Source organism: Empidonax traillii, unplaced genomic scaffold (assembly GCF_003031625.1).
Source record: "Empidonax traillii isolate 1590-97213 ecotype Southwest subspecies unplaced genomic scaffold, ASM303162v1 scaffold1333:size133863, whole genome shotgun sequence".
NCBI lineage: Eukaryota > Metazoa > Chordata > Aves > Passeriformes > Tyrannidae > Empidonax > Empidonax traillii.
In genome coordinates, this window is record NW_020956526.1 from 88316 (window position 1) to 102384 (window position 14069).

Below are 14069 nucleotides of genomic sequence, written 5' to 3' on the forward strand. Positions count from 1 at the left end.
TGGCATGAGACACATGGGAAAATCAGATCTTCATACAAACTTGTGAAGCTCAAAATACTTGAGGAGCTGCTACAGAAAGCAGGTACCTCACTGGGGCAATAATAGCAGCTCTGGGTTGTGCACAAGGTGGAACAGAAGAAGAGGTCTCCATCCCATCATTCCTTTTCCCTGTTCCTCACTCTACAAATCCTTATTTCCAAGACACAAACTTAACCATGTGTCCTTTCCTCCTGAGTTGCTGCTTCTCAGGTAAGGGGAGAGTGGCTGTCAACACGTAGATCTGGCCCAGGCTGAGGCATATTGTGCTAAAGGGGTTTGAAAATCCCTATGGCAGCTCAGCTTGGAGACCTGCAATTCCAGGGTCCACACTCTGCTGAGAGCAATCCAGAATATCTGGTTTGGGGTAGATACATCAAAAGAACAAAACCCTGGATCACAATGCAAAATATTCTGGGCTAAGTGTCACAGGGGATAAAGGAAGCAAAGACCTACCACATCTGCATCAGGGGCCAGAATTTGGCCTTCTGTTTCTAGGAAAGCCATGCCTAGTATAAGCAGGTTTTCTATCCTGGAAGCCTCCAGAAAGGCCCCAAAGGAACAACCACCTTACAGTACCAACCCCATGGGACTCCCCACACAGACAACCCCTCGCTTCTAGGGAAGAAAGGGACTGCAAGTCGTTCACACCCTATAAAACTCACCTGCTGCTCCTTCCTTATCCTTTATTAATGAGGTTTTACACATATACGCACACTGTGTTCAATCAAAGAAAAACCCAGTAAAACTGAAAGTGCTCATACTTAGCAGAGAATGCCTTCCTGCCAAGAAAGTGGTGATTAAAGCTGCACACTGATCCCCGGGTTGAGTCAAAGCTCAATAAAGTCAGCAGGATTCTTTCCACTGATTTAAAGGGGCTTAGGATCAGGCATTTTTACGATAAACAAATTACTAAATACTGCCAAGTTCTTTGGAATGACTTTGCTTATGTAAGTAAATCAATGAAAGCTGCTGTTATTCATGACAGTATGTCACCTACTACGTAAGTGATCTCTAAAATTATTTCAAATAGATAAGGGATGACCTCTAGTCTCAACTGCAATCCTCTGTTACCCTTGTGCGTGACAGTTTGACATACATGCTGTGAGATGCTAATGACAGGTAAGGAAACATGGACACCTGACAATGTGTGAAGAGGTGTTTGCACCCTACCTTGCTCACAGTTTTTCCCTCCATAGCGTACGGGGCACTCGCAGATGTACGTGTTCCACTTGTTGATGCACGTGCCTCCGTTCTGGCACCAGTTGGTTTCACAATAGTTCCTCTGTGCTGCACAGCCTGAAATTCAGCAAAAACGTTACTCTGCAAGGTTTTAACAAGAAAAAGGCTCTGAATTACTCTTTGTGAGTTTTTATGTAAAGACATGACACAAGTTTGGGTTTCTTGCTTTCTTTTTTTGAAGAAGTGAAGTCAGTGAAGCAAAACGTCAATGGCAAAGTTCACATGAGCTGATTATACGTCAAATTCATAAAGACAAATCTATCTATCAAAAGTGTATGTTACAACTCCCTTCTTAATCCACAATCAACACAACATACTTCAGAACTGCAATTTAGCTGTTACACAGACCTTCAGCAGCATGGACAGAAGGGACTTGCCATTTTTGTGCGTAAGAGCCAGTTTTAGGATGATGACAACATTCTGTACACCTAATCACCAGAACTAATCCTGATCAGGGATCCAAGACTGGAAACCAAATCAGAATCTCCAACAGGCTGCCTCATGAAGCAGGTTTCAGATTTGGAGGATTGCAGAACTTTATTTACAGAACAAAGATAATTTATTAAAAAGTAATTAAAAGTGTTGTCTTTCTTCACGAACTAATCCACTGGCTTTCAGAGCAAGATGACATATAAAAGGTAGCTAAAACATAGAAGAAGAAAAGTTCACTTAGGAATAAATTCCTGGGTGAAAATCCTAGCAATGCAGAAGGTCTAAATAAGCCCAGTCCTTTCCTGTGTGCTGCCTAATCCTGGAAGTGTGCCCTGTGCTACAGGCTATTGTGTGCCTCTCTGGCACAGGCAAGGACTGCACCTTGCTGAAACAAATGAGGTCTGGATGCAGCCACGCCAGTGGCACGGTGGCAGCACAATGCCCAGCAACACCTGCCACATGGCTGCTCCACCCTCAGCGGTGCTAACAGGGTGACAGGCATCATTTCAGACCCCTCTGTCCCCTGCTCCTTCCTGGGGTTCCTCCTAGTGCTGGCCCCTTCAACATTCTAAGCCTGGCTACACACATAGCTGTAGCAGAGACCTTTCTTATGTTGATTTTTGGGGTGCTAGTTGCTCATACCTGGCAGAGTGCCGTTATTGGCAATGAAACTGGCCATGTCGATGGGCTTGCTGTCAATGGAGAGGTTCCTCATGCAGCCAATAAACTGCCTGTTGTGCACTGGGAAATCTTCAGGCAAGTTTGGGACACCACCAAGAAGGAGAGGACCAGTTAGGTCCAAAGATCTGAAGAAAAAAAGAATTGCTCATAATTTCTTGCAAATAGTTTAATTTTTTTTTTGTTCTTTATCTTACTGCTTCCATAAGTACGCTGGAGCTGTTTAGTGTACCCGTGTTGCCATGCACTTCCCTCTGCTACATGAGCACTTCCCAAAACACTAACTTTTAACTGAGAAGCTGTTATATTCATAAAGAATCCAGTGACTTGTCCCTAACAGTGGCCAATATGAAGAAGAAAGTTAAAATTATGGAAAAATGTGCAGCCACAGGATGCTTGTTTCTGATCCCAGTCATGCAGGAACTGGCTTATGCTGCTCAGCACAAAGGCTGTGATGCTGTACGTTTTTATATAATGACTTAATTGTTATATAGTGCCAACCCCTTTAAAAGCTTCTGAAAATCCTAGTCTTAATTACACTTAGTGGGTGCAGGTTCTAATAAATTACTCCACACTGTGCGAGAAGTGTATCATCTGGTCAGTTTGAATTAGCCCCAATTTTTAGTGTGCCCTTCTTTTCGGATTAGAGCACCACTGGTCTTTCCTCTATCACTCATCACTCATTACTTTATATCCCCTCTATGTTGCTTACTGTTCATCTTCTCTTTACATTCAAAAGTACTAATGTTTTTTGGTCTTTCCTCTCAGGAAACCTTTTTTCACACCTAATGATTTTCAATGCCCTTTTCTGTGTATCCTTTATGTCTATTTCCTTTTAAGATAGGACTATAAACTTAAATTATGACAGTAATAAGCTCTTCAGCTATCTCCTTCATTAAAAAAGTCTGACACTTTACTTGTCCTTCTGTCTACATTTTCACACCAAGTAGATGCACTGACCTTCAGCTCTTTTTTTTCCTGTTTTTGGTTTTTAATTTTAGAAGGAATTTGGTATACTGACCCTTCTAGTAGCCTCCAACAAATTCCATCTCCCAAACTAAACCTTGTTACTTTTTCTTGTTACATCATATCTGCCTTTCCAACTTACTGGGTAATCGCTTAGTGCTTAGTGGTTAATTGCATCCTGTTGATTCTCCACTAGAAGAAGAAGAGAATGAGTGGAAAACACAAATATGAGGAATCCTTACTTCTTTGAGCCAGTCTGAGTCCCCTGGGCAGCACAGGTGTAGTTTCCAATGAGGCTCCCAAAGCGCACAGCCACTGCTGTGTCACAGTCGTCCACAGTCACCACAGCCACTTTCTCTCCAGAAGGCCCATGGGGAATTCCTAATCGGCCAATGTTTGGCTTCAAAATATAAATGGCACATGTCATACAGTGCTACATACACATGGGATTTAAATGCTGGTTCAGTCAGCTCGACAATATACTTCTCACTACCCCCCAAAGGGGACAAAAGTACAATACGTAAAGAGAAAGCAGAAGTTGAGCTATCCTATAACATTTAGGCAAGGAAAAATCCCAAAGAGGTGTTTCCCCACTTCTGCATAGTAAAATGTAATAAATTGTCTTCACTTTGCACCTCTTCACCTCAAATGAATGAAAACCCTAAAATGATGTAATATTATAAGTGAAGCTAAAGGCTTAAATCAAATTTTCTCTGATGGGTGTACTCTGTCAGGTCTGCCAGAAACTGAGCTCAGGCCCCTTTAAAGGTTGTAGTGAGAGGTTGTCTGATGACTGGGAGGGAGCTTAGCTGAAGCCTGTTTGTTCCAGCTACAGGATGGAGCGCAGGAAATACCACTGCCCATTGCTGAGCCTTCTGAGAAGTCCCCAGTTTCTAGTCACAGGAGAACAGAGACAGTGGTCTGTAGAGCTGGACAATCAAAAATAATGGATAGGAATGTGCTTGCTTATGCAGACACTTTGGTCCAGGCACACAGACCAACATCGCAGGTGCAGCGTGGGAGATGGGAAAAAAAAAAAGTGTTTTACAGAGGCAATAAAAGCTGTGGCTTTCCCTCATCTGTGGTTTCTCCCAGGCAGTAGCAAACTCCTGCCCACCCAATCACAACATGCCCTGGTGAACATGGGTCACAAAACCAGAATTATCACACTCAGCTTCACACCTTCACTGTTTCTGGCTCACTCTGCCAAGCACCTGCTGTCAGTTGTTGTTGTCCCCACGTCAGCACCTACCAACACCTGGGGAAATTCAGTGATCTCAACAGACAGGAAAGCCTATGGGACCACCAGGAATTCCATCCCAACCATCCAAGTTCTGTGCCTCTACCACAAACACATTCTTCATCTCCACTGATTTTGTAACTGACAAGATGTATCCCAGCATGACTGGCAGGAGATGATATCTGCTGTGCAGAAACTCAAGAGACAGATCCATCCAGTGGAGAAGTGCATTATGACTGTTAAAAAAGGGTGCACATATAAAAGTAGCATAGCAGCCTCGGTGAAGAACTAGCGAATTCTTTAGGAAAACCTTTTCCAAGTTCAGTGTTCATATAGAGCTAAGGATTCCTCATCTACCACTGGTGCAGGATCTCTGAGGACATTATGGGTACAAGAGAAGCAACGAGCTGAACTCCACTGGCTTTGCTGCTGTTCCTCTGGGGGTAAATGGATACCCTTCACTGGAGTGAAGTCTGCAGGATCTGACCAGACACACAGCACAACTGAAAGCCAAAACATATTTTTATGTGTTATTGAGTTGTAACCACATGAAAATGAAGATGGTTGGGCATCACACTGTAGTTTGCTGTGCGCTCGCTTTAAAACATGTATTGCTCAACTGCCTTCTGAAATTCCATATTTGTACAGCGAGCAAGGAAGCAGTAAGGGGATAAATCACTTCTTTATGTTTTGCTTATACACACACAAATTTGTTAAAATACTTAAAACCACTTTCATCATCTGTAAAGAGAGACAGATTCATTTTTAAGGGCAATTATCCTGATGTATAAAAACATTTTTAAAATATGTTTCCTGGTGTCAATTCCAGTTGGAAAGTATGTTCCATTTCCTCTACCAAGAACTAATGTGATCACATAGTTTGGCAGTTATTCAGTAAAAGGTTTTGACCTCTCTTGAGTGATATTAAAGCTGATTTTATTTTTTCCGATACTCCCTGGACTTTACCACTGCCTAGCTTGGAAAGACAGGAAGCATATGTATTTTCAGTGCTGAAAATGTTATTGTATGCAATGATGGCAATGTTAGTGAGCAGCTTTTCAGAGTAAATGAAAAAATACATAGAAAATTAACCAACCGACAGGCAGACAGACCTTCCCTTCCAAAATTAAAATGTTTACATTCTGGGTGCTACTTCTATTCATTCGAAGGAATGATTCGATTAACATTTATGTTCTTGTGCTTCACTGAAATAATCTATTGTTTCTTACATGGGAGCCTTGACAAAGGCTGGGTATTTATTCTCGCAGCAGGGGGGATCTGCCCAATGTTAATCACGATTGCAACCTGATGAGACTCAGCAGTTTGCAGCTGCTCCTTCACAGTCACTAGCTGCAGTGGAAAATTGATTTTTTTTCCTACTTTTATTTAACATAGAAACTGCAAAATGTTTCTCTAGATGTTGGCTGTTCATTGCAGTGCAGATCTCTTCAGCTCTGATGACCACACAGAATCATAAGGTGATAAAGAAGAAAGGGAATATTTCAATGAAGAAAAAGAAACATTTTGGCAGTTCAGGTCATACTTAGTTCAAACATATACTGATTTTCCAACCACATTAACAGGCTCATTTGATGGAATGGGCTTTTTACCAAAATGGAAGAATATGTTGGGAACGGAAAGAGAGATTTTCTGAGTGATTTAATGGGACAAGGACTCAAAATAAGTACTACACTACTCATCTTCTCAACAGCTAGCATAGGGAACACTTTATAACTGAAATAATGTGAAATAAATAAAAGAGTGGAACAGAGGAAGCCTAAGTTACGAGCTCCTTCAGAATTGAATCATTAAATGGATTTTCTTCATTTAATATTTTGATTAATACTAAATATAGGTTGCTGGTGATGTAAAGAATATTTAGAACATCATGCATTAAAACAGTTGCATGCAAAAAAGAGAATTAATCCCACAACATGAAACTTGGGATCTAGTGACAAGAATTCCTCTTGCAGACTCAAAGACAATCAGCACTAAATGATGGAAAAGAAGAAAAAAATCCCTACTAGTTGATTACAAAACAATTAGGAATCATGGTGAGATTAAAATGCAACACTGCGTTGTTGCATAGATGCACATTAGGGAAATTTCATGACACTGAACAGGATAGAATATTGTGGGCAATTCTGATTTCATTTATTAAAAATACCTTCCAACTACACCAAGTGCACAGAACGGCAGCCAGAGCAATGCAAAGCTTACCTAATCAAACAGGCAAAATGGCCTTGGCTTGTTTACTCTAGTAAAGTAAAGGCTGAGTAAGGGTTTTGGATATGAGAAGATGCAATCACTGCAATGGACTCACTAAAAGAACAAAGGGATATGAGATGCCCATGAATAACGTAGGCTGGAAATCACCAGGTGATGCTCATCCATAGGAGGGATCATCTTTGGGAAAGTAGCAGGGATGAAAATTATAAAAAATAACTTAGCTTGTTTATGATTATAGAAGCTGGTGTTAGCAGAGGACTGGCCTATGTTTGGAAGAAAATAAGTAAGAGTAAGCAGTACTTGGAAAATGCACAAGAAAGTGAATTACCAGCACTGACAGCACACAGATTTACATTTCAGGCATGATCTTTGCCTTGATGAAGCCCTATTGGAGCAAGACTGATCCCTAACAGGAGGAACAGCTAACACTAACCAGCATTAACTCACACTATTATTTTCTGGAAATATGTTCAAGGAGTTAAAAGCCAGACTTTCATCTAGGTACTTCGCAGTCCTTTCTGCCTGTCAGACTCATCTCCTGAAACACCACGCTAGACGAAAGGCAAGTTTCATTAGCTGTGCCAATTCTGCACTCATGAGTAAATGTGCAATGTGGTGTACAGGAATTTACCAGCATGACCCCCATTAATAGTAATGCAAGTCATGTAACTGAGTTCCTGCTCATGGGGCTGAAAATTTATCTTTTGCTACCTAATGCTAAAGGCTGCCTTTTCAGTTAGGGCTTGTCCAGAAAGAGCTTGGGATTCAAACTTCAAAGACCACATGCTGTAAAACTGAGTAGCAAGATGAGGTACCAAGCAGCGCCAGAGGGAGAACTTGGTCTCCCTTAAACAAACTATGAAAGAAGCGGATTATTCCTGGACTCGAACAGGAATAAAAAGCAGCTCCGAGTGTTGCAGTGTTTCATCACCATCAGGTAGTGATTCCTCAGACATTCTGTGCACCCCATATTGAAATTCATTTTGTTTGTTATACTGACTCTTGTGTTTTCTTGTTATAATCACATACAGAGGCACTTGGAAAAGAGAAAGAAGCAGCCGTGTCTCAGGATACCCATGTGATAGCAGAACCCACCAACTTTTTCTCTATATCTGTAAAACAAGATGAACCACATTTATGTTCTTGAAATTATGGCAATTAGTACCTAAAGTTGGCAAAAATAGTACCTAAAAAGGCAAACCTTAACTTTGCCTCACTGAACTTTCATGAAGGAGATTAGTGGTTCTGATCTATGAGTAACAATCTCCAATCTCATGTCTAACCCATGACATTCATACTTGCCCAGGCAGAGTCACAGGCAGACTGCAACTACAGGAAAGACTTCTGAAAACTGAAGGTCCCTTTCTGACCATAGCGGAGACAACAGTGAGACTCATCTGCTGTCCTCAGCAGTGACCTGCAGGAGTGACCTCCTCAAGCTACAAAGGGACATGGAATTCCCTTCGGCCACCTGTTGTCGTACTGAGAGAACGCCACTGTGGAGGTATTTTACCAGCAATGCCAAATCCGATTTTCATGAAAACCAAGTACAGAGCAAAGTTTGAACTTCTCACCACAACTCCAACAGCAAGAAACACTGTAGATTCTCTCAAGTGCATGGAAAACCCTGAGAAGCTTAATCTGTGAACTTGTGTTTTATAAATGGAGACCAGATAAAGGAGAGCAGGTCATCAAAACACATCTGTTTATAGTTTGCAAACCTACTACACAAATCCACTCCCATTCCACTTAAAACATCCGACATGGATATTCTCATGTATCTCAGTTTCATGTGGATTCTCTTGTTATGTTAAAGTAAATATTTAAACTGTGAGAGCCCACATAGTTACTTATTAAAGACACAGATGGTCTAATGATGCACAGTGAATGGAATAGACATATAGATTAACGGACAGTGGAAAGCTTGTCTTAAATACTTAACTGTTGTACTTTTACATTGTATATTCTACTGTTTCCAAAAGTCAGGATGCAAAATTGTTGGAGAGGTTTAAGCAAATAGTCCAATTTTTGGATACTGTACATGTAATAGTAATACTGTGAAGTGCAAATGTTTCTTTAGTCAACCAGCAGCAGTGCTGACACTCAGATTCCTGGATCTCACCCTTCCATAAGTTAATCTGCAAGATAATAGTCTTTTCCAAAAGTCTCACAAACTTTTCTTCTACCAGAACACTTTTTTCCAACTTCCATTCATAGATAAAAAAATGCCACTTGACTTTTCTCACAGAGCGTGAGTGGTTTTGGTTGGCCATGGGAGAGAGTGTTCCAATATCATGGATATTTCCTGAACTCAGACTGAATTAAAAGCTGTGCTCTCCAGCCCAGATCTCGGCTAGGAGGTCTTCCGCTGCTTTAGTCACCCCATTAAGTCTTTTGAAGGAACTGAGGAGACGATTCAGCAGCAAGCAGACTGTAAGTATGGCCAAGACCTAGAGAACACAAACTGGGAATGCTTGCAGATGAGACACAACCTACCTCGTTATGCTTGGCACGAGGAGACCTGGTTTTGAGGGACAGACAGGATGCTGCAGAGTGTAAATAATGCATTTGCTTAGTTCAGCAAACACATTAAAAATCTATCTATTTTAGAAAGTTAGTGTTTTAGCAAAATGCTTTGCATGGCATAGCTTAATATGCAGAGCTTGCCCTTGTTTGTCTTTTTAATAAGTGCAAATGTGAAAGAAGAAAAGCAATCCTGAAGCCAGTGCCAGCCTTTCAGTGATTCCAAGAGTTTGCTTACCAGACAATAAGTTACCCTTCTGTTTTTGTTAATCAGTAGCTAATGATTTATTGGCTGTTTGGAGCGTTTAAAGGTTAAAAAGAATCTGTTTCCTAGTTATTTTTTTAATACCAAAAAAGCTCTCTTATGCATTCTTAATGTGCCAGTTCCAGAACCCACCACCCTCAAAAGTGCTAGGTGGAAAATGCCTCACAATCATACCCTTTGGGGCTCTTCCCTTTCTAACGCTCCCAGCTAGAGTAATAATGGGAAAAAAATGGAGCAACTGGCATCGTGTCCCGCTGGAGGCTGTTGCCGGGGCTCTGTCCGCCGGCGGGGTCCCCCCTGCCCGGTTCCCCGGCGCTCATTAGGCAGCCCGCCAGCCGCCCCGCTCTTTCGTTAACCCGCCGGCCCCTGCCCTGCGATCTGACGCGGCGAAAGGAGAAACCCCTCCGATTCCCAGGCGATGCTGTGCTGCTTCAGTGGTCAAAAAGCTCATTAAGGGCCCGCGGCGGCGGCGGTCTCCCCGGGCAAGCTGCCTGAGCCCGGCCCCCCCGCAAGGAAAATAAATAAATAAACAGGAAAAAAATAAACAGGGAAAGCACCGTCCTTGCAGTCCCGGGGGACAGACCAGGAAATGCCGGAGAAGCTCAGAGTGGACTTGCAGATCACTCTGATCAATCGTAAAACTCCAAATTAGGCCAGATTAGATAAACCACTAATGTTAATCCTTGTTTTTGAGAGTTCCCCTCTAGAGATTTCCAGAGCACTTTTAAAATAGGAGGTGTGAAGAACAGCAAATCTTTTACATATCCCGATTAGTCACCAGGGAAAGGCAGGACAAATCATTTCACATAAACCCCTTTACTTCTTTGATGCATGTATCCCCTTTATTCACTGAATATTTTAATGGCATTTCTTTATACAAACTTGGCTCAAGTCTGTACAGAAACATGAGAACCTGTGACAGTGAAAAGGAAAACTAAAAAGAAAGCTTCCCATCAGTGAGTCAAAAATGCAAATCCTGAAAAGCCACCAGACCAGTTCCTTTTCCTAGAGAAACGCCCTGCAACACCAATCCTCAGGATCCGGGCTGAGCCACAAAGTCAAGCGAGTTTTACTGGCCTCATTTCTTATCTCCTTCAGGCTGCATCCAGAGGCTAAACTTTGATATTCAAAGCAGGGTGCTTTAGGCACAGCTATGAGACCTGGCACCAATGAATGGCACTGCCTGAATTGCTGCTGCTCTCTCAGTGGCAGGGCACAGATGAGGAGCAGCCCTCCTGTCCCAACATGTGGTCAGTGGCATAGTGATGCTGTGAAAAGCCACTGTCACAGAGACACAGTGTCCAGATGTGCTCCTTGCCTCCACACTGTGACCAGTATCTTCACAAACATCATCCAGCTACTGCAAAGGGTATATTCTTAGATTTGATTACTTTTGTCAAGGGCTGCTGTAGGGCCGATGGGAAGAAAGAGTTTCCCCTGTCTGCCAACAGAAATTTTATCCTCAAATGTGTATTCCCAGATGCTTCTCAGCTCTTTGATGCTGAATCGGTGATACAACAAGAAGGACCTGTTTTGCCTGTAAAGAGACCATGCTCACTCCTCAAGACAACATTCAGCTTTCCCTGTGGGAGACACCACTAACCATGGTGGTCTGCTGCTAGGGGTGCCCTTGTCCACCCTCTGCAGTCCTCTCCTCCCTTCTGATCTGCCCCTGAGGCTGATGTGCCTTCTCCCCGACCTCTCCTGCCCTCTGAACCCTTTTTCTTCTTATTTAGCTGCTTCCTTCCCTTACTCCAACAAGGATGCTCTTCCAGCATTCTTGGAGAACTGGGAGGGAAGAGCATCTGAAGGATGCTGGAAGAACATCCTTGTTCTCCTTCACATGCTGTCTTCTCCCACTTTAGCAAACCCTTCTCTCTTTGCCATTTGTCCCTATCTACCTAACAAAGTACCATTCTCAAATATCTTTGGCTTTATATAAATCTTGTATGTTTTACACCATAATTTTGCATCCAGGATGTGAATCTTGTTGTTCTCAGAGTCCAAAAAATACCTAGATATAGCACAACATGTCAGCAACTAACTCCTTCCCAGAGGCATCCCTAGTGACAGACTGCCAAGCAAACTGTTGCTTAGTGTAGATAATGTAGATAATTTCAGTCTATAAAATCCACACTTTTCCATGGGCTTCCCCCCTGCCTCCATGGCTGGATCTGTGCAAGGGTTCCGTGGTACACACAGAGCCTTGCATGGGCAGGTGATTGCAAAGTGCTGCTTCCTCTCACTACACAGACAGATGTGTAATACCTGAAAAGTTACTTGCAAATCAGCAAGCTACTGTAGATTTACTGCATGATTAAATGGAGATAAGAGTGTACTTCAAAGAACTTGCGCCAAATTCCTGAGGTGCCATTTCAATGACTCCACTGGCTTTGCAGAAGCCCTTGCCAGGCTGGGCTGCACAGCGTAGCCTTCAACCACTGTCCTCAGGGCCTTAAGGTGAGCCAAGGGTCATTCAGAATCTGCCAGCTCTCTTGGAGGGCCCTTGCATCTCCTCAGCCTTCAGAAAGAGCTGAAAATCACCATTTTGGGAGGTGCCATTAAATGTCTGCAGATTTTTGCCGTGCAGAGGTGTCAGATGGCTTGAGCAAACACAGGCTCAAGGAGCACCACTGGGTGCCAAGTTCCCCAGGGTGACCTGAGAGCCCCACACCAGGAGGAAAGCCACACAGCTGACACTCAGTTCAGGTGTGGGGTGGGCACAGATGTACAGTGGCAGTAAATGGGTACAACGAGTAAATCCTTTTAAAACTCAGGAGTGAGAGGAGTAAGTACTGAACAGCCTTGCCAAAGATGAGGCTTCCAAAAGAGCAGGGGCTCAGACTGGTTTTGTCAAGACATGGTCCCTACTGTCACTGGCAGAGTGAAAAACCTGTGGGTGGTTTCTGGAAAGTTACTATTTGTGTTTGCATATAAAATCACCACCACAACGACCAGTGTTTTCAGGTGGTGTTTGCAAACTCTGTGAGAACAACGCTTCCAAAAGCAGGCAGGGGAGGGAAAGAGCCAGGCACTGGGTACGAGCTTGCTCTCTCTTCCCCAGTCGCCTGAGAGATTTCTCAAAGCTGTCACTGAGAGCTGAGCTACTCAGGCCTGGAGAGCAGGTCACACTTTACATCTCAATGACCTCCGAATGACTTTCACTCCTTTACACTTTAATTTCCCGAGACACAGATTTAGAGTCGAGTTATTTGTTATTTTGTGTCAAGACAATGGAATGTTGCTCCACAGCCAAATCCTGATTTCCTTTCCCAGATATCAATCACTTTGCACTTACTCTCTACCAGGAAAAAAACAAAAAACCAACCCAAACAAAAAAACAACAAAACCAATTACAACTAATTGAAGTCCACATGAATAAATATCGGTAGAATTGCAGGGAGGGGCTTTTAAAATCCAGGCTCACGTGTGCCTGTTCTGCAAGGGCAGATCAGCTGCCCACCTCCCACCCCTTTACACCAACTAACACCTGCAAGAGCTCTGCAATCACATTCAAGAAAGACCAAGAAAAAGCAAATATTAGCCAGGCAGTCCTTCAGTGCTTTGCAGGAGATGTTAGGAATGTAAATGGTTGTCACAGGCTAGCCAGACCAAAGTCCCACTGAGGGAGTGGTATATGCCATGAAAGAATCTACGAACAGGGCAAATGTGCAGCAACATTTCTTTCTCCTGCTCTAAGCTCTAGGCTTCCCAACTGCAATATTACAGGTGGGAGATCAAGGCGAGGAGGATTCTGCCACATTTTCTGGATGGAAGGCACTCTTGTTCTCATCTGATCAGTCTTTTGCTTTATATAACCACAGAACATCACTTAGTGAGTCCTGCTTAATAACACGACTTGCATCCAAGCAAAAATTTTCCCTTATAAAAATTGATTAAAGATTTCAAGGGACAGTGAGACTATCAAAACTGTGAGCAGATTATCATGAAGATGATACACCTTCGCTATTAATGATATTGCCTATCATATAAATTATAATTATATATTGTATCCTATCAGAATCTGTCAAGCTTCAGTTTCTATATAGCAAATCCATGGTCTTACCTAGACTAGGATTTTCATTGATGATCTTCTGGATTTGGGTGGAAGAGGATGAATTTGACCTCAGCAAGGATGTGAGTCTCTGAATCATCAGCCAGAAAGCCAGGAAATGACTCATAAACTGAACTATTTTTTCTGAGATTACCTTTTCTCATGGCATTTTAAAAATTGAGTTCTGAACATGTGGGAAATGACATCTTTTGCATTCAGACACAAGGAACATATTTTATGTGTTTGACTAGAAAAACATTTTGAACTTTAAATCTAAAATGCTCATATGCATTCAGCAATGAAAAATCTAATTTCTTTCCCTTCCTCTAGCCGCTTGTACTTTTAATTGCTAGGTTTTTTTAATGGCCATGTCCACTAGCACCAAAAATACATAGTATAGGTAA

At 42.5% G+C, this 14069-nt stretch overlaps 1 protein-coding gene across 5 annotated transcripts in view; it reads right to left on the reverse strand.

Annotated features, from left to right (window-relative positions):
- LOC114069684 (cadherin EGF LAG seven-pass G-type receptor 1-like) overlaps nucleotides 1–14069 on the reverse strand; it is a 79464-nt gene that overhangs the window by 46142 nt on the left and 19253 nt on the right. For all 5 annotated transcript variants that reach the window (XM_027906646.1, XM_027906642.1, XM_027906644.1 and 2 more), the window contains exons 4-6: nucleotides 3597–3754; nucleotides 2353–2516; nucleotides 1210–1335 (exon numbers count right to left, since the gene is read on the reverse strand). In XM_027906646.1, the coding sequence (XP_027762447.1) occupies nucleotides 1210–1335; nucleotides 2353–2516; nucleotides 3597–3754 (448 nt within the window). The remainder of the gene's footprint in view (nucleotides 1–1209; nucleotides 1336–2352; nucleotides 2517–3596; nucleotides 3755–14069) is intronic.